The sequence below is a fragment of the Pleurodeles waltl genome, chromosome 10, assembly GCF_031143425.1.
Source record: "Pleurodeles waltl isolate 20211129_DDA chromosome 10, aPleWal1.hap1.20221129, whole genome shotgun sequence".
NCBI lineage: Eukaryota > Metazoa > Chordata > Amphibia > Caudata > Salamandridae > Pleurodeles > Pleurodeles waltl.
Window position 1 is genome coordinate 162,579,238 of NC_090449.1, and position 25,575 is coordinate 162,604,812.

Sequence of the window (25,575 nt, forward strand, 5' to 3'; positions counted from 1 at the left end):
AGGAGGCTGAATAGGACACCAAATGATGGGTCTGTCGATGCCAATCAACAAAAAGAGAAAACGTGTAGGTCTACTAGTATATTTGAGAATTGTCTCCCACTAGATGGCGGAATAATGCACAGCATGTGAACCCAAAAAAATCTTCAAGCTGCAAAACTACTCCTAAAGGTAAGAAACGATTTTGCTTATCATAGTGCTAGATGTGTATATTTTCCAGTGAATTGTTGCTACTTATTGGTTAGTTTCATCACAGTTCTTGGACATTAAGAAGTGACACAACTATCAAATAAACAAGAGAAGTAAAGAATTTGACTTGACTTGGAGAAGAGCACTATAATAGCAGAAGAGCTTTTAGAATGTTTTGAGCCTTTACCATGCACCAAGATTTACTTCATGAATAATACCTATGATGGACTGTGTTTTACTTTGATCACACACCAGCTTTCACATAGTTGAACTGTTTATCATCTGTGTTCTTAAATGTCTTATTGCAGGAACAAAAACAGCAGCTTCTGCTGATCCTTGGGGGACAACAACTGGAAATACAACCAATTCTCTCCCTAAAAATGCTGACCCTTGGGTTTCTTCTCAGTCGTCTGTAGGCAAATCTTCAGGAGACCCATGGGAACCTTCGCCTCCAAGCAAAACAAGCATTTCTGCTTCTGGTAAGCAAGGCGTTTTGGCCTTTTTAAATTGGGTTCTATTAAACATACTTTTTGAACTGGACTAAATGTCTAGCGATGCAGTAGTTCTATAGTTATTGATTGACCCTCCTAGTCATAGTCTCATCTATTGATATTGCCTCACCTATTCTGCTATGGTGGATATGGACTTGTTGTTAACAGAATGCCTGATCCCCTACTGTGACTTTTCAATTTTTGGAAGTTTGCCCTTTCTTAATAAGGTATTACCACCAGTTTACATATTAAATTCACTAAGTTTTATATGTAATGTAGACATATATAACATTTATTGAAGATGTTGTACTGGAATTATAGCCTCTAATTGACAGATTTTTAAATAAAAACACTTTACCACATTTATAATACTTTGCATTTTGCTGACTTAAGAACTAGTAGCTTACCCAAATGTCATGCTAAATGTAATATTTGTCTGACATTGTGCCTGAATGTTGTGCATTGCTACAAAAAAAAAATGATGCCTCTTGAAACTCACAGATGTGGCAGAATTAGCCACTGTGTGTGTGGTAGCGGTCTGGAAAAGTCTTTAGTTGGTTACTTCTTTTGTGGTCATGTGGTGCACAGATGCATTATGCAGACCATTGAGGAACATGTACAGAACTTTCATTTCTGCATAATTATTTATACCTAATTTCAGTTTGTCGTCTGGCTTTAGTTTAGGCCAAACATAAGTTTCAAGTATTCTGCTGCTGAAAGTACAATAGAGTCCGATCTGAGGTTAAAACCTACCTTGCTGCCTTACCCTCCAAATACTGTCACTTCACTATATTCTTTTTAGGACACTTGCAACTGAAAGTGTTCCATCTGGATACAGTGCATAATCCTACCATCTAATCCCCCAATTTGTTTCTTGTAACAATTAGTTAATGCCTTTTTTCTTTTGTGTTGTCAGCATTTAGTGTTTTTTGCTGCGTATTTTGTAAATTTCTGGACCAAGGAATTTGTGTCTCTGATGTGGAACTTGATTATTACACTATTTTTTAGAAACCCATATCAGCCTGTCCCAGGAGAAAAAGAATACCCCAAAGAGAATGGCCAGCTTTAACTGGGGTAATAGTGTGCATGTCAATTCATCCTCTAAAGAATCTTATCCAAAACGTCTGCCTTAATAATTGGGATATTGCCTTGTTAAGTTAACCACTGTATGTATTTTATTTTGTTTTGTTTTATTTGTGCTGGCATGTGGGTGTGGGATGTCAGATTAATGTTCCAGAGAGCCCTAAATAAGTCTCAGAATTGTTGAAAACACATTTATTGCATTTTAATTAGGAATGCTGCTTTGTTCTGCTAATGGCACTTATATTACCTAGGGCTGACCCCAAAGACGGTGATATGATTTATTTTTTTATGCAATATCATATTTGAAATTTCGGTGATTTCAGAACCTGTTAACAATTAGAAGCCAAGGGATTCATTGTAGGCCCAGGATTCTGGGACCCATGCAGAATTCCATGGTTTACTTATAAAATAAATGTACATGTAGTGAACGTAAACTGCATTCCTTCCCTTAGTGAGTAGTTATTCTAAACATCCGTCCCTCCTGGACCTACTTTAGACACCCGTGAATTGTGGTGACCCCACTAACTGATTGTGTAGACCAGTGCTTCCCAAACTGTGGGGGTCAAGACCCGATTTTTTTGAATGGGTCGCTGAAAGTCCAAGCAATACAAAAAGATGCCTTTCACTTCTGTAGTTATCTTGTCACATTTGCTCTGTTCCAGAGACAGATGTCAAATGTCAGGCTATGTTTTCTGACAAAGTTGCTGCTTTTGTTTTGTATTTTTGTTTTTTTAATATGGGGGTTGATGGTGACAAACTCCTCTCAATTTGCAGTCAGAGTAAGAAAAGTGAAGTGTTACAATCTTGCTGGGGTGCAGGGAGTGTGAAACGAAAAAGCTGTAGTATATCATTTTTGAAACACACAACTTATATATAGTGTAAGTACCTGCAAATAAACTGTATGCATTGAGCAGATATGAAAGAAAAAATTAAGCATGTTTTTTGTAATTCTGAAGTGTGATCAAAACCATCCTGTGCTGATGAATGCATTCTAAAGATTACAGTATGGTATTTATGCCTAGGTGTGTTACAGAACTCTTGTAAATTAACAGAGTGGTACCTGGTGGGTAAATGCTGCGCCAGTGGTGGGTACCAACCCTAACATTTACAAAGTTTTATTTGAATATGATTTTACCTTCTGCAAAAGTCGGTGCTCCTATCTCAGGCGGAGGGGAGTTCCCATGCTTCTAAAGTATAATTTTTCTTTCTGCAAATGAGTTGCTTAAATATTTAAGCATTTTTAGGAGCTTATTATGCAATGTGTAAGACCAATATCTCAATTGTGCGACCTCGTTATAAAATGCTAAGCTAAATTGCAAATAATTTTATTAATTAAATCACATGAATTATATGTGTATCTAACTGCATGTTTTGATTTGTTATGATTTCAGTATTAATTCATTATTACCTATGTGATGTTATTAAATTTGGGTAGATGGAAGATATTGACAAATGCTTTGTAAGAGAGCAAAGAATTTGGAACAGCATTGTATGGCTCCATGATGGGGGTTTCCTTATTAACCATTGCTGGTTTCCATTATGAACTACTGAGGTAAATCTGTACTAGACCTCCTTGTTCTGGCATTCCAGCAGCCTTACTTCGTTTAGAACTAGAGGTGTAAGGATCGACCAAACATGCTAAGAAACCTTTTGTAGTTGAGCAGTGAGTAACTCTGAACTAACGGAAATCTTCACACAGCCTCCTAACAGTGGGAATGGCATCATTAGCCAAATATATAATTAGATTATTGTGCATTATTATAAACATTTGATTCACCAGTATTGGATATTTCAAAGATTCAAATTCTTGATTCATTACCCGTCGTCGAAATGGGAGTCCCGCAGTACTAGAGAAGGCAGTATTCAATTATATACATAGCACATAAACGCTAAAAAGTCACTTTAATAACTTATCTGCATCATTTAGTAAGAACCAAAGTTCAGCAAGGTGCGGCACCCTTTAGAACACTCTCCAAAGATTTTTCACTCCCTCAGATTTTCTACTGCACGTTGCATAAAGGGAGTCTTCCTGAGCTCTGCTCAATTTCATTCAGATTTCTGTCTTTTGTGTACATTTGTACCTCAGGAAAAGTATAAAACCTACAACTAACAACATCTGACTCTTTAATCATGTCAGAAACTGCAAGGCAAGGACATTTCAGGTCATGTAGAACATGTGGGAAGAAGAGACTGCACTCAGAGGACCCACAAAGACATTAAAAGATAGAGAGAGAAGACTACTTAGTTGGCTTCGAAAATTCAAATCTAAGGCAGCTGTGCTTTCTAAAGAGCATAGTGTTGACTACAAAGGCAGAAAAATCCCCCAAAAAAGAGGAATGTCTCATGAGCGAGAGCTGCAAAGGTCACCTAACAAAGTGAAGAAAAAGAACATCATGGGATATCAGATGAGCGTAAGCAGTCAGAAGATTGCAGTCAAAAGTCTAAAAAGGAGAAAATCTCCCCAGAACATATTCAGTCTAAGCCTACCTCTCTTTCTCTATGAGTAGACTTGCAGGTAAAAAGTTTATCCTCTCTGCTGTCGACGACAAAATCTCCCAAAACGGTTTCTAAACTGCACTTCGAATTCTCGATGATGACACTGTCATCGACAGCCACGGCATTGACGCACCTATGATGACAACGTTGATCTTTACATGTTTGACACCATCCCTGATCGTTTTCTTCCTGATGATAGCATAAACTATGATACTGTTGCCTAGAACATTGTTGGCAATGAGACTATCAACAACACTCCCAGCAAAGGAAACAAGCAATAGGTCTTACCTTTGGACCTCATAAGTGTTTAGCCGTGCAGCACATTATGCCCCACTGGCATGTCCACACACACTCATCATCATCAAATAATCGAAACGTAGTGAACAAGGTGGATGGGCCCACACTTTGTGTTCAAAGACTGTGGGTAAAAGCAGTGGCCATGGGCAAGGTATGCCATACCAGCCTTGGTATGTTTAACTGTAGGCCTACTTAAGCCTCTTAAGCGCAGGACCTGTTGCAGTGGCTTCACAAATGCCTTGATCTAACCTATCTGTCTTCGTCCCCTTTAGAGAGGGGACCCTGATCCCCACGCATACTACGTGATGAAAACATCAGGAAGAATAGTTGTCCATAATTACATTAGGTTCCCTTGCAAACCCTGCACTCACGGGGGAGCCTCAATAGAGCTTTGTTCTTGTCCCACGGTAATGCGGTCTGTGCGTATAAACTGTGGCATTACTAAATGCTCCCCCATCACTCATGCCAAAGTGGGAGCCAGTGAGGGTAATATGCAACTGCGAAGCTGCCCAGGACGTGTCTGCTTCATAGAACTGCACATTCAAGGGAAAAGCGTCCAATGCCACACTATGAGTTCAAGGAACAGCTTTATACAGTTTCTCTTCTGAACTGGCACTAAAACTTTCTGCTTAAAGCTAACTTGTTAGAAAAGGAGAACGACCAACCAGGTGTAATCACTGCATTCCTGGAATTGTTAGAGTTTGTAGGAGGGGAAGAAGTGGTCTTTGTCTCACCGAGGGAGCAGTGGCACTCACTGGGAGATGGCAGTGAGTGCTTCTCTGCATACGAACTATGCAATGACACCCCGCATTCCTGGACTTCAAGTCTGTCGGCAGAGGATGAGGAGGGGAAGCCGTGGCTTTTGGGTCACAGAGGGAGCAGAATAAACAAGAATTACAAGAGGCTTACATGCGGGATTCCACAGCACTTAGTTCTGCTGCTCCCCGATGCGGAGCTGAGCGGCAAAAGAAAAGAAATAGTGTGCAAATGTAAGGCAAATGGCCCAGAAGTGAAAGCCTTCAAGTAACAGGGTCAATCCCATGGGCATGGCAGCACACCAAAAAGAGGGATAAATGTAAGCCATTGCCCACTGAAAAGCAAGAATTTTCGGAGGGCACTCAAAGCAACAAATTACAGGAGGTGGGCATGTTCTATGCCTAATAGAGGCAGCTCATTTGCTGCCTAGACGAGACCTAAAAACATAATCAGACTCATTACATTCTGCATACACATTGCCAAGTAAATTCTCCTGATTTCGACCAGCGCATCTTCTTAATGACGAGGAGTCCGAGGATGAAGGTCCTTTTTGGGGAGCCCTTAGTCCCTGTGAATTATAAGTAAATTACATGTAACATGTCATAACATGTCATGATGATGACGACTGTTACATGAAACAATATCATTCAAGGTAGGTGCAATATGCAGAACACCTCATGTTTTACAGAGTATCTCCATTATGGTCCCCGAGAATTCCATGATGTTTCAATACAAATGCCAGTGGCTCTACTGACCTACTGAATAATAGTCAAAAGATGCTTCAGGATTATTATAGGGGGTTTCCAGAGCCAGCAATGGTTACTTCCAGTATAATCACCACAGATTCAGACCCACAAAATAAGCACACCGTGTACTATTACTGCACCTACAACTCCCGAAAAGAACACTGGCTGTGGCCTTAGCAGAACCAGCGGCAGATGACGCTCCTTCCTTGGATGAGGACAGAGAAGGAGAAGAGATCATACACAATAGATCAGTTCCTAAAGAATGGTATTGCTATCTGCTCCCACCATCATCTCCTCCGGTATCACAATTGGTAGATTCTCCACCGGATGACATTGGCATCTTTCACACTCTAATAGAAAGAGCATCTAAGAGGTTCCAACTTCCATAACAACATAGCAATTGGATTGTTTCCTTTATGACTTCGAGGAACTTGCAAAGAAATCAATCATGGCAATTCCTACTGTTGATTTTATTTTAGAGGAAGGTATTAAGACCATGAAGTTTAGTTTAGTTTAGTTTTAAGGATTTATAAAGCGCGTAGTGACCCGAAGGCATCCCAGCGCTAAACCTAACCTGACCAGTGCTAGCAATAGGAGAATTCAGAGAGCTACCTACAGAAAAGAATGGTCTTAAGTTTTTTTCTAAAAAGCAGTTCTGAGTGTTCATGATGGAGTTCAGAGGGAAGATCATTCCAGAGACGAGCGGCCTTGGTGGAGAAGGAGTTGGCCCCCCAGGCTCTCTTAGACCGCAAGATGGTCACAAGTCGAGAGGAGGAGGACCTTAGACTTCGAGAGGGGACATAAAGATATAGCCGCTTTCTAAAGAACATTGGACCCTTATCTTGCAGGGCTCTGTGAACAATGCATAGGGTCTTGAAATAAATACGCTGCTTAATAGGGAGCCAGTGAAGTATGGAAAAAGCAGGCTTAGCGGAAAAATGTCTGGGAAGATTGACAAGAAGCCTGGCAGCTGCGTTCTGGACTGTTTGCAGCCTTTTTATGACATAAGCCGGGGCGCTGAGAAAAAGTGAGTTCCCATAGTCCAGACGGGAAAGGATCAGAGTTTGAACAAGGATTCTTCTGGCCATAGGGGGAAGAAGATTAAAGATTTTCCTAAGGACTCTTAAAATGCCAAAGCATGTAGAGGAAACTCTTTTTGCTTGATAATCCATGGTCAGGCGAGAAACCACCCAAAAACCAAGGCTTTTTACCTGGTCCTTGGGAGGAGGAAGATTGTTGAAGGCCTCAGAGTATAGTGAAAGGGGAGGGGCTGGGGGGGCATTGCCTAGTACAATGACTTCTGACTTTCCATCATGAAATTTAAGCTTAGACTGGATCATCCAAACTCCAATGTCTTTCATACAACACGAAAGGTTGGCCGCCGACGAATCCCCAGAACTAGATAGTGACACCACAAGTTGAGTATCGTCGGCATAGGTGACCAAAGACAGATTGTAGGGAGCGATCACTTTAGCCAGCGGGGATAGATAAACATTAAAAAGAGTTGGACTCAGGGAGGAGCCCTGAGGAACTCCACAAGTCAATGGGAAGATATCAGAGAAGTAGCCTAGGTCCAGGACTTGAAAAGATCTACCTTTGACGAAAGCGGACAGCCAGGACAATGCTAGGCCTCCTATCCCTAATTCAGAGAGCCTACAGCAAAGAAGGTTGTGATCCACCGTATCAAAAGCTGCGCTGAGATCAAGTAGAATCATGGCTACATGAGACCCTTGGTCCAGAAGTTGCCGGGCTGACTCCGTCACTGTAAGGAGGGCTGACTCCGTGCTATGATGGGCTCTGAAACCCATTTGAGTGGGGTGAAGGAGTTCATGGCTCTCTAAGTAGCTGGTTAATTGGTGGTTAACATGTTTTTCTCCAGTATTTTTGTTGAAATGGGAAGGAGAGCAATGGGTCTATAATTCTCTAACAGAGATGGGTTCAATTTCGTTTTTTTTAAAAGAGGCTTAATGATGGCATGCTTAAAAAGAGGGGGGAGGAAACCTAAGGATAGGGAATGATTCAGTATTTTTGTAAGGGGAGGTACAATAACATCTGAAACTCGCGAGAGGATGGAAGGAGGGGCGGGGTCTAGGGGGGAGCCCGATTTAATTTGAAGAAGAAGGTTGGTAGTAGCGGTGTCAGTGAGAGGTACAAAAGCGGTTAATGTGCTTCCGGAGAGGGAGGGATCCATTGTTTGGTACTCTACTGTACCTGGGGGAGGAGAAGAAGGGAACCCAGAGTATATCTTGATGACTTTGTCATTGAAGTGAGATGCCAGAAGATTACTGTATTCAGTGGAGGGCTCTGTGGGAGGAGAGGGCATAGGGGTTATGGTTAATTCCTTAAAAATCTGAAAAATTTCCTTTTGTGAACAGGAGGAGTTTTCTATTCTTATTCCGTAGTAAGAGGACTGGGCGGCTTTAATGTTTTGGTGGTGGAGTCTGACATATTGCCTATATATTTCTCTTTCAGTGGGACTGTAATTCTTTCTCCAAGATCTTTCTAACCTTTTGCACTTTTTTCTTAATTCTAACAGACAAGGTGAGAACCAAGGTTTAGCCTTATGGGGGGGCTTGTTAGATCTTAATTTGATGGGCAGAATACTATCCAAAGAGGAGGAGATCCACTCATTAAATAAATCTGCGGAGGTGGAGGGGCTGCTGACCCCAAAGGAGGTCTGGAGAGCAGCGCGCCATTCCCCAAGAGCCAATTTTGACCAAATGCGACCAAAGGTTAAGGAGGTAGACGGCACATCTGGAGTAACCTTATAAGGGAAAGAGAAAGATAAAAGGCAATGATCCGTCCAGGTTAGGGGCTGGGACGGCAGGGTGGTAAGAACAGGGAGATTACTGAATAGGAGGTCCAGCGTATGGCCTTTGGTATGGGTAGGTCCTATTACGTGTTGAGTTAAATCAAGCGCAGAGAGGGACGCAAGTAGAGACCTGGCGTGCGGACAGTTTTCATTATCAAGGTGGATGTTAAAATCCCCAAGAATAGTAAAGTTAGGGGATTTACAGATAAGACTAGCTGCGACTTCCGGCAAGGAATCTAAAAAACAAGTGCAAGGTCCTGGGGGTCGGTAGAGAAGCATACCGGAAAAGGTAAAAGTGGGGGAGAGATAGAGAGAGAAAATTAAGCTTTCACACTCCGGGATATCAGAGGGGAAGGTGGTACACCGAAAGGTATTTTTTGTAGATAATGGCTATACCACCACCTCTTCCATGGAGTCGATCTACATGCGCCATAGAGTAGGTGGAGGGTAGAGAATCGCAGATATCTACTGCTGAGTCATTGCCCAACCAGGTTTCGGTAAGAAACACGGCGTCCGGGGAAAGATCTTCTATGAGGGTATATATGTGAAGGGAGTGCGCTGGTAAAGAACGACAGTTGAGTAGCAATATGTTGCTCGTTTGGGATGGGGGGGGAGAAGGGGGGTGAAACAGCCTTAGAGGAACTAGGGCAGGCCGGGCAGAAAGAAGAGGCATAGGACCCAGGGGGTACTGAGAGAGGTGGGCCAGATCCTGCCCCTCTGAGTGCGTAAAGCTGCAAGGGAGAGTAGACTAACCTGTCTGTAGTAAAAAGAGCAGCATTTCTGGGCTCTGGGCGCTTCAGGGCGCAGACGGGCTTGCCTTTGGTGTGCCTTCGGCGCGCCAGCGGCGCGCACGCTGCGCGGCCGGCGTCCTTCCGGCATTAAATGAGCCGGGGGAGCCGAACGAGGCTAAGGAGCCTAAAAACAACTAGACCGCTAACAAAAATGGCGGTCTAGTCGGTCCCAACCAGGAAGTAGGGAGGAGAGAAAAAAACAAGCAACCGGGGACCACTGAACACGGGCCCCGAGGTTGCTATGAGGTAGAAAACCAAGTTATACCCCCAGAGACACACACAGAAACAAGGATGTGCCCCCAATACATGTGAATCCAGCAAAGAAGGAAATATTCGTTTTTTCCAGTCCCTTATAATTTAAAAAGAATTTCCCCCCAAAAAAAGTGAAAGCCAAAAAATGACCTTCAGAGGTTAAAAAGCCCAACAAACAATTTAAAAACATTCGTTTCTTAAAATTTTAAAAGATGCTTACACGATCAAATCAGGTGCCAGGCCGGCATCCTTCTGGCATTAAATGAGCCGGGGGAGCCTAACGAGGCTCAGGAGCCTAAAAACAACTAGACCGCTAACAAAAATGGCGGTCTAGTCGGTCCCAACCAGGAAGTAGGGAGGAGAGAAAAAAACAAGCAACCGGGGACCACTGAACACGGGCCCCGAGGTTGCTATGAGGTAGAAAACCAAGTTATACCCCCAGAGACACACACAGAAACAAGGATGTGCCCCCAATACATGTGAATCCAGCAAAGAAGGAAATATTCGTTTTTTCCAGTCCCTTATAATTTAAAAAGAATTTCCCCCCAAAAAAAGAGTGAAAGCCAAAAAATTACCTTCAGAGGTTAAAAAGCCCAACAAACAATTTAAAAACATTTGTTTCTTAAAATTTTAAAAGATGCTTACACGATCAAATCAGGTGCCAGGCCGGCGTCCTTCCGGCATTAAATGAGCCGCGGGAGCCGAACGAGGCTCAGGAGCCTAAAAACAACTAGACCGCTAACAAAAATGGCGGTCTAGTCGGTCCCAACCAGGAAGTAGGGAGGAGAGAAAAAAACAAGCAACCGGGGACCACTGAACACGGGCCCCGAGGTTGCTACGAGGTAGAAAACCAAGTTATACCCCCAGAGACACACACAGAAACAAGGATGTGCCCCCAATACATGTGAATCCAGCAAAGAAGGAAATATTCGTTTTTTCCAGTCCCTTATAATTTAAAAAGAATTTCCCCCCAAAAAAAGAGTGAAAGCCAAAAAATGACCTTCAGAGGTTAAAAAGCCCAACAAACAATTTAAAAACATTTGTTTCTTAAAATTTTAAAAGATGCTTACACGATCAAATCATGAAGAATCCAGCCGCAGTATCTGCAGTGTTGCCTAGACTGGATAAAAAGTATAGAGTACTAAATGATTCGCCTGCATGCTTAATTGGCCATCCAAAGCCGGACTCTGTGGTAATACAAGTGGACCAGCGCCGTTCAAAGAACCCTTCTACTTTTCTATTTCCACGCCACCAGATAGGTAAAGGCCAACTCTTGGACAATATTGGCAACCTCTTCTCCTCCATGGCAGCCACCACTGTTAGAGCGGCCAGTTTGTTTTCTATTCTAGGTCGCTATGATAGACAGATGTAGTCAGACATTGCCACATGCATTGATCTTTTACCAGGAGACGTGAGAGGGGAAGCTAACAAGATATTGCAAGAGGGGGAAATAAACTTCCTTGGAGACTATTGATTGTGCAATAGACATGGTATCAACTGGATTTAGATAACTAGCAAGTTCAGCTGTTCTTAGGAGACTGGAATGGCTGAGGGCAACATAATTCAGTCCAGAAAACAAAGCATGATCCTTGACATGCCTTACGATGGCGAGGCACTGTTGGGCAAGCATATGGGCGATGCTCTACAGATTATCAAGGCAGGCAGAGATACTGCCAGATCCTTGGGAACTTTACAGATGAGGAAGCAGCCCTATCAGGGAGCAAGAGGAAGAGGTCTGTATTCCCACAGTGGAGTATATAAATCTTTTTGACATCAATACCAGCCATTTCAACATTTATCCAGACCTTCTTACCCCAACAAACAGTTTAGACAGTCACAAACAGTGGCTTAAACCAAACAGGCATCCAGAAGGAAGCAACCTCCTCAAGGAAGGGATACTGCCGAAAATAGTGACGACTTGGTAGTGCCGGTTATCCCCTGCGATTCCTCTGGGTGTTGAATCTCAAATTATCTACAGCATTGTTATTTAATAACAACAGGCAGGTGAGTGTTAGATTTTCAGACACACCTTAGAATTTATCTAGAAACCACCAAATACCCTTCCAAAAGGGGTGTCCCCTTTCCATCTGCTGCTCTTGCAAGTAATATCAACCATGCTCAACAAGGTGCAATAGAAAAGGTGCGGGTTACCCAGAGAGGGATCGGGTTCTATTCTTGTTTTTTTCTATTTAAAAAAAAAACAAAAAACAGTAGAGTGGTGCCCCATCTTAGATCTTCGAAAACTCAACAGATATTTAAGGAAGTAATCCTTTCGCATGGTTACTCTACAGGATATCCTACGTCTGTTCAATTATGGAGATCACTTGACAGGGTAGATCTCCAGGATGCTTGCTTCCATATGCCAGGTCACCTAAATCATTGCAAGTTCCTAAGATTCAAGGTAACACTGACTATCACTTCAGAATTCTCCCTTTCAGATTGAAATTGGCACCCTGTATCCTCATGAAATGCTTGGCTCCAGTTGCAGCTCATTTAGGGCAAAAAGGTTTACAAGTATTACCATACCTCGGCGTTTGGCTAATAAATTCAACAATGTCTTGGCAGGCACCAAGTAAGACAAAAGCCTGTCTTGCAGTTCTCAGCAGCCTGGGTCTTACGGTCACAAGCAAAAATCATCTCTTAAGCCTTCAACAAGACATTTGTCTCATAGGAAAGACGAATATTGATTCAATTGTTAGCATGGAAATTGCTCAAAAGAAAGTCTGTTTCAGTTTACCTACACAATTCACTCCTCGGAATGATATCCTCCTGTATTCCACTAATAACAAACTGCCACCTCCACATGTGACCTCTACAGGAAGAAAAAGGCAATGGCTGCAGGTTCAAGGGTTGGCTGAGAATGTAATTCTGATCACTCCAACCATGATAATATTGTTGCAGTGGTGGATGGAAAATACAAACCTGTCCAAGGGATTAGCATTACTGCCTCCTATTACCAAATCTGTTATCACCACAGGTGCATCCCTGAAGGATGAGGGGCTTATTTACAGAATTTAACCATCAGCATAAGGTGGACCTAACTCCAGATGAAAATGCACATAAACCTGCTAGAGCTCAAAGGTATTGCATTGGCTTGACAAGCATTTTTGCCCAGTATAGCAGGATCATCAGTGCTAGCTTGTACAGACACCACCACCAGCATGCATTATATAAGCCAGCAAGGGGCTCACCAGCTCTATTGTAACAAGCACACGAGATTTTGAAGTGGGTACTGCAGCATCAAATAACAATCAAGGCGGAACACGCTCTAGGAACAACAAATGTTCTAGCAGACATATTGAGTGGAACTAATACCAGCTTTCACAAATGGTTATGCAACTAACAGATTCTGGACCGCGTTTTCGATTGTTATGGCAAAACCGAACATAGATTGGTTTGCGTCAAAAGAAAATAGAAAATGCCAGCTCTATGCAACCCAGTGCCCACATCAGGGGTCATGGGGTAATGCGTTTTTGTTCAGATGGTCAGGTATCTTTGCATATGCTTTTCCCCAATCCTGTTGATCCCAAAGTGCCTCAGAAAATTAAAGAGGGAACCTTGTTGAATCATTCTGATTGCCCCCAGACGGCCCAGGCAGTTCTGGTTCACAGAGCTCCTGCTACACTTGGAACAGACACACATTCATTTGGAGCCAATGCTACTGACAATGAACAACAACAAAGTACTTCATCTGAACTCGACATTCTTACACTTATCAGCCTGGCTCCTGAATACAATGAGTTTGCAACCTTGATTATTCCTAAAGATTGTAGAGAGATCCTTTTGAGGGCCAGAGCTGATGCTTCCCATAAACCGTACAAGCTTAAATGTTTCCGTTTGTGTTTCCAGGATGTAAAAGTTCATCCCATTTCAGCACCACCGAAACAAATTCTCCTGTACTGCTCCTGATAGCAAAATTGGGGTTGGCTCACACTTCTATTAAAGACACCTGGCAGCGATCCCAACATTTAGAAAATAGGATAGCTCAACTTCCCTATCTAGCAGAATGATCACGCAGTTTTTCAAAGGTCTTTTCAGAGTGTTTCCATTTTTAAAGACACCTCCTCTACCTTGGAACCTTAACATAGTATACTTGGGCAGCTGTTGAAAGCCCCCATTTGAGTCCAGTCACAAAGCAGATGTAAAATTCTTAACATGGGAAAATGACAACCTTGCTAGCACTCACATCTGAAAGGAGAGTTAGCGATATTCAAGCGTTCACAATTAAAGAACCATTCATGCAATTCAGACATAACAGTGTGACTCTAAGAACCACACCTATGTGCATACTAAAGGTTCCTGCTGATTTTCACTTAAATGAGCCGATACTCTTAAGGAAGCTCTTTCTAAATCCCTAGAGTATGGCTTAAAGATCTTTCCATACCTTGGACTTAAAAATTGTCTCAGTTTTTATTTGCACAGGACGCCGCGGTTTTGGAAATCGGACCAGCAATTTGTCACTTATGGAAATCTTCAAATAAGTTTCCCAGTTTCCAAACCAAGTATAGCCTGATGGATCGCAGCAGCTCTACAATTTTGTCCCAGAAAGCTTTTGAAGGATAAAGTAAAAGCACATTCTACCAGGGTTGTCTACTAGCACTGCCACAGTTGTTCCAACTGACCAAATATGTCAAACAGCAACGTGGATAAGCAGCAACACGTTCGCACAGCACTACTGCCTGGATTCCTCTGAATGGAATGATGTGGCTTTGGGACAAGCAGTGTTGCACCATCTTTCAATAAGGTGAGACTTTGTAAATTTTCCACCTTTCACTATTCTATTAGTTTATTCGAGATTGTGTAAATGTTTTTAACTGCTTGCTATTCTGATCGAAGCATGTGAATCTATGAAAGGTACCTATACTGGTAAACTACAGTTACAGGTAAGTACTTATTTACTTTTGCTTGTATTTTTGGTATGTGTATTTAATTATAAAGCTCTGGAATACAGGTAGTAGTGTTTGTTTCCATTTCTTGTCCTGTGTTGGGTATTTGAGGTTTTCAGTATGAAGTCCTCTCGTTCATGTTCCATGATTTCATTTCAGGATAAGAGCAGAACAAAGCCTTTCTAATCAGTGCGATGTGCTCGTCCTTTTTTAATGCCATTGTAAGTGCTAAATTTCTTCTTTTCTGTCTAAATACAGGAAGCACATCTTTTGACCTCTTCAGTAATTTAAATGGTACAGTCAAGGATGATTTTTCAGAGTTTGACAGCCTTCGGACGTTTCCGAAAACATCAGGTAATTCGTCCATTTTAGAAACTGTTTTTATAGTCATGTGGAACTATGAACTGTATTGTAACCCTAAGGAAAAAGACTGGTAACAACTCATTTTCACTTTAAAATGTAACCTTTCCCCTCATATTTACTTTTGTTGTTAATTTTTTTAGTGAAGTAATTTGTTTGGTGGTTACCATTATACGTTTTGTGCAGACTTAGAGGAGCTGCACTCACTGATGTGTCTTACCCATAGTGATAGTACAGCCCAAAGATTGGGTAGCTGCTGTAGCCTAAGGCATCTTCCCTGTTGGAACCAGAGTAGGCTTGATACATGAATGCAAGTAGAAAGAAAAAATCGGCACATCAACTTACGCAAAAGAGATGCACACACATGTAGATCAGAAAAAGGAAGAAATTGATTTTGGTTTCATTTTATGGTTCAGTCATTTTATTAACCAGTGCCATTAGTTCTGAAGTCCACCAATGGTTGCAAAACCATCAGCTAAGAAACAGAGCGCTGAACAAATAATGAAGCCCAATTAGTAAGATTTATTGTTTTCTCAGAGAGGAAGGTGACAGGTGTGATTGTGTTGTGTGGGTCTTTTGCTTCTTTCTAAATAATGTCGGACTGAATTGTGTTCTAAATCCAAGGACTGTTTTCAGTTTCTTCATTTCCTGCACATTTTTGTTTCCAGTCTGGCGAAGTGCTGCCTTCTGACACAGTGCTATCTGCCCATGTAGCTAGTTTCTTGTCCCAGTATGTCAGGATATCGTTTCTGAAGGCCTTGTTGGGATTCAGCTGGTTTTGAAGATGATAAGGGCCAGGAGAAGAAGTCAGTGTAGATTCTTCAGCGTTAGGGTCATTTAGTTTAAAGCCTTTGACACATGCTGCAGTGTGTAGGACTTCTTTAAGGGGGTACAAGATTGTCATCGGGACAGCTGTTGAGCTGAACATTGGTATATTTAGTTGTGAGAGGATCAGTGATTGCACTGCTGCTCTGGAATCGCTACCCAAATGAAAAGATTTCAATTTGTTCAGGATAGTGAGTTGGGAAAGCTGGCTTAGTTTGCCAGGCGATGTATTAGTTTAAGGTGAAGTTGTGTCTAGGGTGAATTCTAGTTATTTCGCATGGTCTGCTCCCTGAGGGGTGTAGCAGTCTAGGTTCATGTCAGATAGCCCATACATGGATCATGTTGGTTTGGAGCTGTTGGCAAGCTGGAGGATCTCCATCTTTGTTGTATTGAGATTAAGATGGGTATTGTTGTATCCATTAGTGAATTAGCCCAAGGATGTCTTTTAGTCTTTATGAGGTAAAGTTGAATATTGTTGCCCATCTCACTATTTTCATTTAGAGATTAAGGAGAATTGAAGAAAGGATGGATCAGTGTTGTACTCATTAGACTGGAAGCGTTTCTGCATTCTTGCGGATCGTGTCTGTGGAAACTGTTGGTAAATGACCAAGCAATAGCAAATAGTCCTGTCAATCGTTCTCTTTCAGATTTTAAATTATCTTTTCTTTCTTGGTGACAAGTCAGACTGCTGCTTCAAATTGCTTTTTTCTTTCACATGACAACTCGTTTTTAGATGTGTGGAACCTTAAAAAGAACTTTTGACAGAATGTGATTGCTTTGTTGATTCAGAAAGGCAACAACAAGTATCTTGGTCTGTTGTAGATTGTGATAGGTGGAGTGATTCACTCAACTCCAGGATTCTTACACTCCTTTTGTGCTGTGGATAGTGTTTGTCTTTATTTACGAATTTGGGCTTGTTCTAGGAACGAATCCAAGGGTTGGAATTTCCATCATCACAGGAAGTAGAAATGACTGTCTCACTGACATTGTAGAGGTGCTGAGACACTGCTGGAATAACCTGTTTACCTCAGCCATCTTTCTCCAGTCTGTCTTTGGTAGACTCTCCTGGGCGTTTAGTTTGGAGTGCTGCATCAACACCATCCTAGAAGGACAAGCATAGATTCACAACATCGTACAACATCTTGAATCTTATTTCTCTAGACAAATATGGTGAGGGACATTGAAAACCCATTTGGAGAGTGGCTGAGATGTCAGAGCTGCTGGAGTGGATGGCATTTCTGGATGCTGAGGTCTCCCTAGACTGCAAGTTTCATGATTGTTCCAGAAATCTATCCGATCCTGCTGGATCAAATGGAGTCAGATGTGCTCATGTGAGTCTGCTAATTGTTTTATGGTCCTCAATGGCGGACTCTCCCTAGTTGGAAACTTAGGAGGTGTGTAGAACAACACTGGTGGTATTTGACTGCCCCCCTTCCATATTGTGTCAGTTCCACACCCCTTTACTCTACAACAGATGTGCTGTTATGTTAGGGCATGCAGTATGTGTCCCCTCTGTAATTTGTTTTCCCTGGTGGAACTTTTATCATATTCTGGTAATTTAAGATTTTTAGTAAGGTTTCATTTATGTTATTGCAGCCAGTGTTATCAGTAGATTGTCTCAGGATTTGTGTACCAACCCTTATCTGTTTGTGTGATGAGCAAATCATTTTTTGCAGTGGCCCATCTTTTCAAGTCTTTGAGCTATATGACTAATGAACGGTCACTGTGAGGCTTTCGAAGATGCTAACCTCCATTTTACCAGTACAAAGGACAAGTTGACAAACTTACTTTGTCTTTTGATTGTTATGGGTCTAGGTATTTGTTGTGCATTTTATTTACCTTATTTTGCCACTAGTTTCTCTTTGCAAAAAACGCAGAATCGATTATCAAGAAATCAACAAAAATATTCAAGAGATGGTCCAAGCTGCTTCATGTAATCCATGATTTTTATAAATCCTTCTAGCTATTTTTTGCTTTAAATGTCATATTTTTTCTGATGGTAATTAGCATGATGTTTATCACACCCAGTAACAATGACCTCTCCTTAATGGATCGTCAGGAAACTCTACAGAATCGAATCAATATGGGTGAATCCAATTTTAGAAATATTCCGTGAAACTTTTTCAAAAGCACCAGAGTTCTTAACGTCTGAAACATGACATTCCTATGTGATGTCCTATACTAGAGTAACTATGGAGTTGCATCTGTGTGTGAATGTGTATGTATGTATATATATATATATATATCTATCTCTGATAGAGACTTCTAGTTGCAGATTCCTTACTTTAGAATTTTCCCCCAGGCGTCAGACTGGATCCGGAGATTTTTCTTCGAGCAATACCCTTGCGCGTCGGTATGTTGCGTTGGTCGACTCCGCAGGGGTCGTAGGCATCGTGGTCGCCGTGATGACATCAGGAGTAGTACATAGACACCGCCTTTGCGCAGTGACGTCAGTTCTTTTCTTTCCGCACCACGCGCTGATCCAGAGAGAGCCACCCTGGCTATTTTGTGGCCAAATTTGACAGTTTTGTCAAAGTTTTCGTGTACGACTTTGGTGCATGGACATGTCCCCGAAGACCGGGACCAAGCCTTGTGAGGACTGCCAGTGACGGATCCTCATTGCGTTTGTCTGTGGTGCCTCGAGCGCGACCACGACCCAAAGTCGTGCTCCGAGTGTCAGGCCTTGCACCTGAAAGCTTTGAGGGAGTGATCCCTAAAGCTAATGGCGGCCTGGCACTCGACTCCGCGTAGGTCCCGGTCTCGCTCGAGAGGAAGGTCTCGAGATCGGTCACGCAGTCATCATCACTCGTCTTCTTCGAAATCTTCGGGTCAAGGTAAGAGGTCGAAGGAAGTCCCATCGATCTCTGACTTCACCCAGTCGCTCGGCCGATGCGACGCGGGACGAGCGTCCACGCACTAGGCCTCCATCTTCGGAGCCTGCGCCTGGGTCGACTCCGCGTTTCCCAGAGCCAGAGCGACCCCCCGCCCAACTAAAGGAGTTTTACGAGGCCATGTGCCTCATCTTTGGGCAGGCCGACCCTGATACGGCGCCTTCATGCCCAAGGGGTTCGGCTGAGGGGCCTTCGGGTTCCGCGCCGACAGCTTCTGCCCCGGCCACCAAGGTCACCTCTGGATTTGAGCGGGGATCAGCACCGACGCCGGTCGCACCTTCGAGACCTTCCCCGGCGCCGGATCGGTTATGGACGCTCCCGACGTCGGTAGTACCCACTATCGAGGTCGGTCCAGTTCTTATCCCTGACGATTCGGAACGGCATCGGCCAACATCGGCTTCGGTGGAGCCTATTCGCCCGAGGTTAGATTCAGACTTTTTCTTATGGGTACGAATACGGGGAGGAATTAGAGGTGTCCCTGAACCCTTATGAATACCAAGATGACCCTGCTATGGACTGGGCGCAGGATTTGGGCAAAGCCAGTGGTCTGGATACTTCTCCTGACGTTGGCATGCTGTCTCCTCCTACTGTGGCCAAGGCAGAGGGAGCAGCTTACAGTATGGTGGTCAGTAGGGCAGCTGAGGTCCTGGGCCTTCAGCTACCTACTGTGGAAGTCAGGTCTAATCTCCTGACGGAGGTGCTTCAGCCTGGGGCTTCTACTTCAGAACCCCATCTACCATTCAATGAGGCCCTCACCTATGTCCTTTTGGGTACATGGTCCAAACACAGCATAGGGGCTCCTGTGAACAGGACTATCGCTCGCCATCGGCCCGCACCGAACGACCCAAAATTCCTGTCCCAAAACCCCACGCCTGAGAGTCTTGTTATCCAGTCTTCCTCTTCTTCAGACGCGCTCCCTTCCGCTCCCCCGGATAGGGAATCCAAAAGGCTGGAACAATTTGGCAAGAAGTTGTTTTCTTCCTCCAGCCTTGCACTGCCGTCTGTGAACACCGCATGTCTTTTGGGCCGTTATACCCACTCTCTGTGGATTACGGTTGCGCAAGTCCTGCCACAGATACCAGAGGAGGCCCGTGCTATCATCTCCCAAGCAGTGAAAGATGGGAGAGACGCGGCAAAGTTCACTATCTGTTGTGGGATGGATACGACCGACTCTCTGGGCAGATCAGTTGCAACGACAGTGGCCTTACGGCGCCACGCCTGTTTATGCACTTCTGGCTACTCTGGGATGTCCAACAGTCACTCATGGACATGCCCTTTGATGGCACCCGTCTCTTCGGGGACAATGCGGACTCGGCCTTGGGGAGATTCAAGGATTCCCGGGCTATGGCTCGGTCCCTTGGTCTTTCCTCCGCCACTCGCCCACCACAGTCCGCTTTTCGTCCCTTTCGTGGGCACGGAAGGGGCGCACTGTTGCATCATCAACCCAGCCACAGTGCCACGCACGCTGGCCAGCCTATGCGTGGGCGAGGATGCGGAATCCCACTTGGCCGTGGGACAGGGAACCAGAGGTCTGTCCAGTGCTCCTCTGCCCCTGCTGCAGTCTCTAAACCCTCCTAGTCCGTCCCCTCACTCCCACCCAGTTGGTGGCAGGATCCGCCATCACCTGCCCCACTGGGAACATATCACCACGGATGGGTGGGTTTTGCAGATCATTCGGAAGGGCTACTCCCTTTCAAATCTGCACCACCACACATGCCACCATCCTTCCATGATCTTCCGGAGGATCATTTGGTGCTTCTCCGCCAGGATGTCGCGGATCTCTTGGCCAAGGGAGCTATAGAAAGGGTCCCTGTGCCAGAAGTAGTTTGTGGTTGTTATTCCAGCTACTTTCCGATACCAAAGAAGGACAAGGGCTTACGTCCTATCCTAGACCTTCGGGACCTGACCTACTTCCTCAAGAAGGAGAAATTCAAAATGCTCACCCTGGCTCAGGTTCTGTCTGCCTTAGACCCAGGAGACTGGATGGTAGTGTTGGACTTGCAGGACGCTTATTTCCACATCCTGCCTGCCCACAGACGTTACCTACGATTCGTGGTAGGTCACGAGCACTTTCAGTTTACCGTGCTCCCTTTCGGCCTTACCAGCGCCCCTCGGGTGTTCACGAAAGTGATGTCGGTGGTTGCAGCTCATCTGTGCAGGTTAGGGGTCTCAGTCTTCCCCTACCTCGACGACTGGCTGTTGAAGGCGCCTTTGCCCTAGACAGTCGTCTCCCACCTTCAGACTACGGCGAACCTCTTGCACAAGCTGGGGTTCACTATAAACGTGCTGAAGTCACACCTGACTCCCTCTCAGATGCCCCCTTTCATTGGAGCTGTTCTGGATACAGTGCAATTTTGGGCTTATCCTCCCGACAAGCGAGTCCAAAACATTCAGGCTATGATTCCAATCTTTCAGCCTTGGTCTTGGGTTTCGGTGAGACTGACTCTGAGGCTGCTGGGCCTCATGGCCTCCTGCATCCTGCTAGTAACACATGCCCGATGGCATATGCGGGTTCTGCAGTGGGACCTGAAGTTCCAGTGGGCGCAGCATCAGGGAAATCGCTCCGACATGGTCGAGATCTCAGAGGGGACTGCGAAAGACCTGCAGTGGTGGCTTTCAAATCCGAATTGGGTCAACGGCAGATCCCTCCCCCTTGCCCAACCAGATCTCTACAGTGTCAGATGCATCACTTCTAGGTGGGGGCGGCCACATGGGAGAGGCAGAGATCAGAGACCTGTGGTCTTCGGCGAAGTCAGGGCTCCACATAAATATGCTGGAGCGCCGTGCAATCAGGCGTGTGTTGAAAGCATTCCTTCCCTCTCTCAAAGGGAAAGTGGTGCAGGTGTTCACGGACAACACTACCACCATGTGGTACTCCAACAAACCAGGCTGGGTTGGGTCCTGGACCCTTTGACAGGAGGCACTACGCCTCTGGACATGGCTGGAACATCAGGGCATTACCCTGATGGTTCAACATCTGGCGGGCGCTCTCAATGCCAGAGCAGACAAACTCAGCTGCCGACGCACAGTCGATCACGAATGGCATCTCCATCCGAAGGTGCCGCAAGGTCTCTTTCTCAAGTGGGGAGAACCTTGGTTAGATCTGTTCGCCTCCGCACAGAATGCGCAATGTCTATCCCTCTTCTGCCCAAAGTTATCAAGAAAATCAAGTTCGACTGGGCCCAAGTTATCTTGGTGGCTCCGGACTGGGCTCGAAGAGTGTGGTATCCAGAGCTATTTAGCATGTCCATCGATCCTCCACTCAGACTGCCTCTTTGAGCGGATCTTCTGTCCCAGCAGCAGGGGACGGTTCTCCACCTGAACTTGTCCAACCTCCGTCTTCATGTGTGGAGATTGAGCGGCAACAGTTGACGGCATTTGCCCTTCCACCCGAAGTCTGCAATGTTATCTTGGCAGCCAGGCGTCCACCAACTAAAACTGTATATGCCTGTTGTTGGAATAAATTTGTGGCATAGTGTACCCACAAATCTGTTGATCCCCTTTCTGCCCCTCTGTCAGAGGTTCTTTTTCTTTAGCCCTGCAGGGCTCTGCTTTGGGCACCCTTAAACTGTATTTGTCTGCCATTTCCACCTTTCGTGGCTACCTGATCAGCCCTCACTCTTTAAATCTCCTATTGTGAGTAGGTTCTTAAAAGGGCTCACCAACTTATTTCCTCCCACTCCATTTATCATGCCTCAGTGGGATCTTGATCTTGTACTTACTTATTTGATGTGTACCCCCTTTGAGCCAATGCATAATTGTCCTTTGCGGCTCCTCACATTCAAAACTGTCTTTCTGGTCGCTATCACCTCTGCTTGCAGGGTGAGTGAGCTTCAGGCCCTTTCTTCAAAGCCTCCATTCTTGTCTGTACACCCTGACAAATTGGTGTGTTACGCACTAGAGCTTCCTTCCTTCCTAAAGTGGTTACACCATTTTTTGTAGGCCAGTCCATCCCTTTGCCTACCTTTTACACACCCCCACATCCTTCCCATGAGGAGGAGAGACTCCACAGTCTGGACCCAAAAAGAATGTTGTCATTCTACATCAATCGTACTAAAGATTTCCGGGTGGGCGATCAACTATTTGATGGCTGTGTGGATGCTAAGAAAGGGAAGGTGGTGAAAAAGCGTACCATCTCTCGATGGGTGCATCTTTGCATCAAAATGTGCTACGCTTTGGCTAAAAAGCAACCTCCTGAAGGCTTGTGTGCTCATTCCACCAGAACAACTGCGGCATCCCCTGCGTTAGCACGCGGAGTTCCTGTCCTGGATATCTGTTAGGCAGCTATGTTGGCATCCCTGCACACGTTTGCTAAGCATTACTGCCTTGATAGTCAGGTCCGTTGAGACGGCTACTTTGGTCGTTCGGTCCGGCAGGACTTTCTAGTATGATCTTGGTTCGCAGCCCACCACCGAAGATGGCATTGCTTGGGTATCTATTCAAGGAATCTGCAACTAGAAGTCTCTATCAGATGTACAAGTTACTTGCCTTTGTTAACGAAATATCTGGTAGAAACATATTCTAGTTGCAGATTCCTTACAGCCCACCCATCCTCCCCGCTTGCGAACTGATTTCTAGGGACAGAGATTCCCCCTTTCAGGTCCTTAGCTCTGGCACACCAATCTCAGTGTTCTTAGCGGCTCTGCGCTCTGGAGTGGAAAGTCGTTAAAAGAAACTGACGTCACTGAGCGAGGGCAGCGTCTATGTACTACTCTCGACGTCATCACGACGACCACGACGCCTGCGGAGTCGACCAAAGCCACCTACCGACGCGCAAGGGTATTGCTCGAAGAAAAATCTACTCATCCAGTCTGACACCTGGGGGAAAATTATAAGGTAAGGAATCTGCAACTAGAATATGTCTCTACCAGACATTTTGGTACCGAAGGTAAGTAACTTGTACATATATATGCCTCAGGTGCACTCGCACACCTTTCTTTACCAGGAGCAATGACTACTCTGTATTTACTAGATACCACTTTGTTAATAACATCTAACCATTTTTACTAGTTTACCCCAAATTAGACTTTTTTTTTTTTTGCATTCTCCCTTAGTATTCATTTCAAATTTGGTGGTTGTGTCAAGAGTGAAAAATGCTATAGTAAGAACATTTGCATGCAAATCTTTGTTATTATTTTTTTTTGTTGCTCTCAGTGGGTTTGGATTGAGTGTGGTTGGAAGCGGTGACGATAATCTAAACTGGCCAATTTTAGCATTTCTGCTGTTCATACCTTAGTTGTGGTGTGAAGTTGTTGGGCAGATGCACCTGATGCTTCAACAGGGTGTGCCTGGACACAATACTACTGTTGCTTCAGTTGACCCCTGGTTTCCGTTAGCCCAGTTTTGGACTTGTGGGTCTTATCACTGGAAATACCCTTCTAAGAGCCAGGAAAAGGTCCAGTGAAAATTATAGACGTATCTCTCTATCTCAGCCTTAAGCTGCCAGAAGCCTTGGAGTCATGAGTCTGGTCACATGTCAACCATATTTTATGGGCCTTTCTTCTTAAATATCCATTTTAAAGGTGCCTGGGCAAATGTAAAGACAGAGTGTCAAGACAATTAAGCATGCTATCTTGTATTACAAGAGAGTAGATTCCACAAAACTTATCTGGACTTCTCAGACAAACCAATACCCTGTGTTCAGATTCCGTAACACCCTTTTATTCACCTCTCCTTATCGTTCCAAACCTCATTAAGTCATACTGGTGAAACCCACACTAACCTCTTAGCTCTTACACCTAGGTCCTCAAAACCTTTAGAATAGAACCCTCTTCACTACACTAACCCCTGACCCTTATGACTTTCACACACACGTTACCTCTTTACCCTTTCTCCTTTCAACCTATTTTTCACCTGCCCTATCTACATTACTCTGCCACCTTCATCATGCTCTGTGGCACACTCATCAGAACACCTGTCAGTCCTCCCTCAAATATTCTTGAACAATATGCCACCTAGACAGGGCCAGTGCAGTACTTGGCAGTGGTTGTTTAAATCCTACTTGTTGAGGACATATAGTTTATATTGAAGTCTGAGACAATGATCATATTTGAACTTGACGCCGTATCAATCCTTGCACTGCCCTGCATTGCATCTTTTTTTTTTTTTTTCTCAAGACATGCCACCTCTCCATATTGCACGCCTGCATTACAATAACTCACCTTGTATACTTAAATGCACCAATTTCACCCACTATTCAGCAACCGCTCCACAGAAGTACACATAATTACTCACATAATACACAAGTGCCGACTGTACCCCACACTGCAAAACGCCCCACAAGAAAATACACCATTCACCGATTTCACACTTAACATAGACATCATTCACTTTCTACCTGCACTCACTTGGAGTACAAGGCTTATGTGGCCGAAGCTAGATTGCTGGCATAGCCCATCAATAGCCTTCTTATAGCTGTGCTTATCGCCATTTACATGACATTCATCCATAACACGCAATATGTGCCTCACCACACAATATAGCTGCAGGGGTGACTTCAAAAACCACACCTTCATTCTGGTCACAGTTGAAGCACTCCGACACTACTGTCCATACCTCTGAAATGTTTTCTCTTGCATCTGTACAAGGTGGACCAAACCAGACCTGAACAATCTCATCTTAGCACCAAACGGCTCAAACCAGGCATGATCCAGAGTCAACTAATTCAATGACCCATAGCCATCCAACAGCAATAATGTTATAC

General features: G+C 44.3%; 1 protein-coding gene across 7 annotated transcripts in view; it reads left to right on the plus strand.

Annotated features, from left to right (window-relative positions):
• Positions 1-25,575, plus strand: part of EPN2 (epsin 2) — a 357,746-nt gene that overhangs the window by 274,336 nt on the left and 57,835 nt on the right. For all 7 annotated transcript variants that reach the window (XM_069210122.1, XM_069210121.1, XM_069210119.1 and 4 more), the window contains 2 exons: positions 495-665; positions 15,055-15,150. In XM_069210122.1, the coding sequence (XP_069066223.1) occupies positions 495-665; positions 15,055-15,150 (267 nt within the window). The remainder of the gene's footprint in view (positions 1-494; positions 666-15,054; positions 15,151-25,575) is intronic.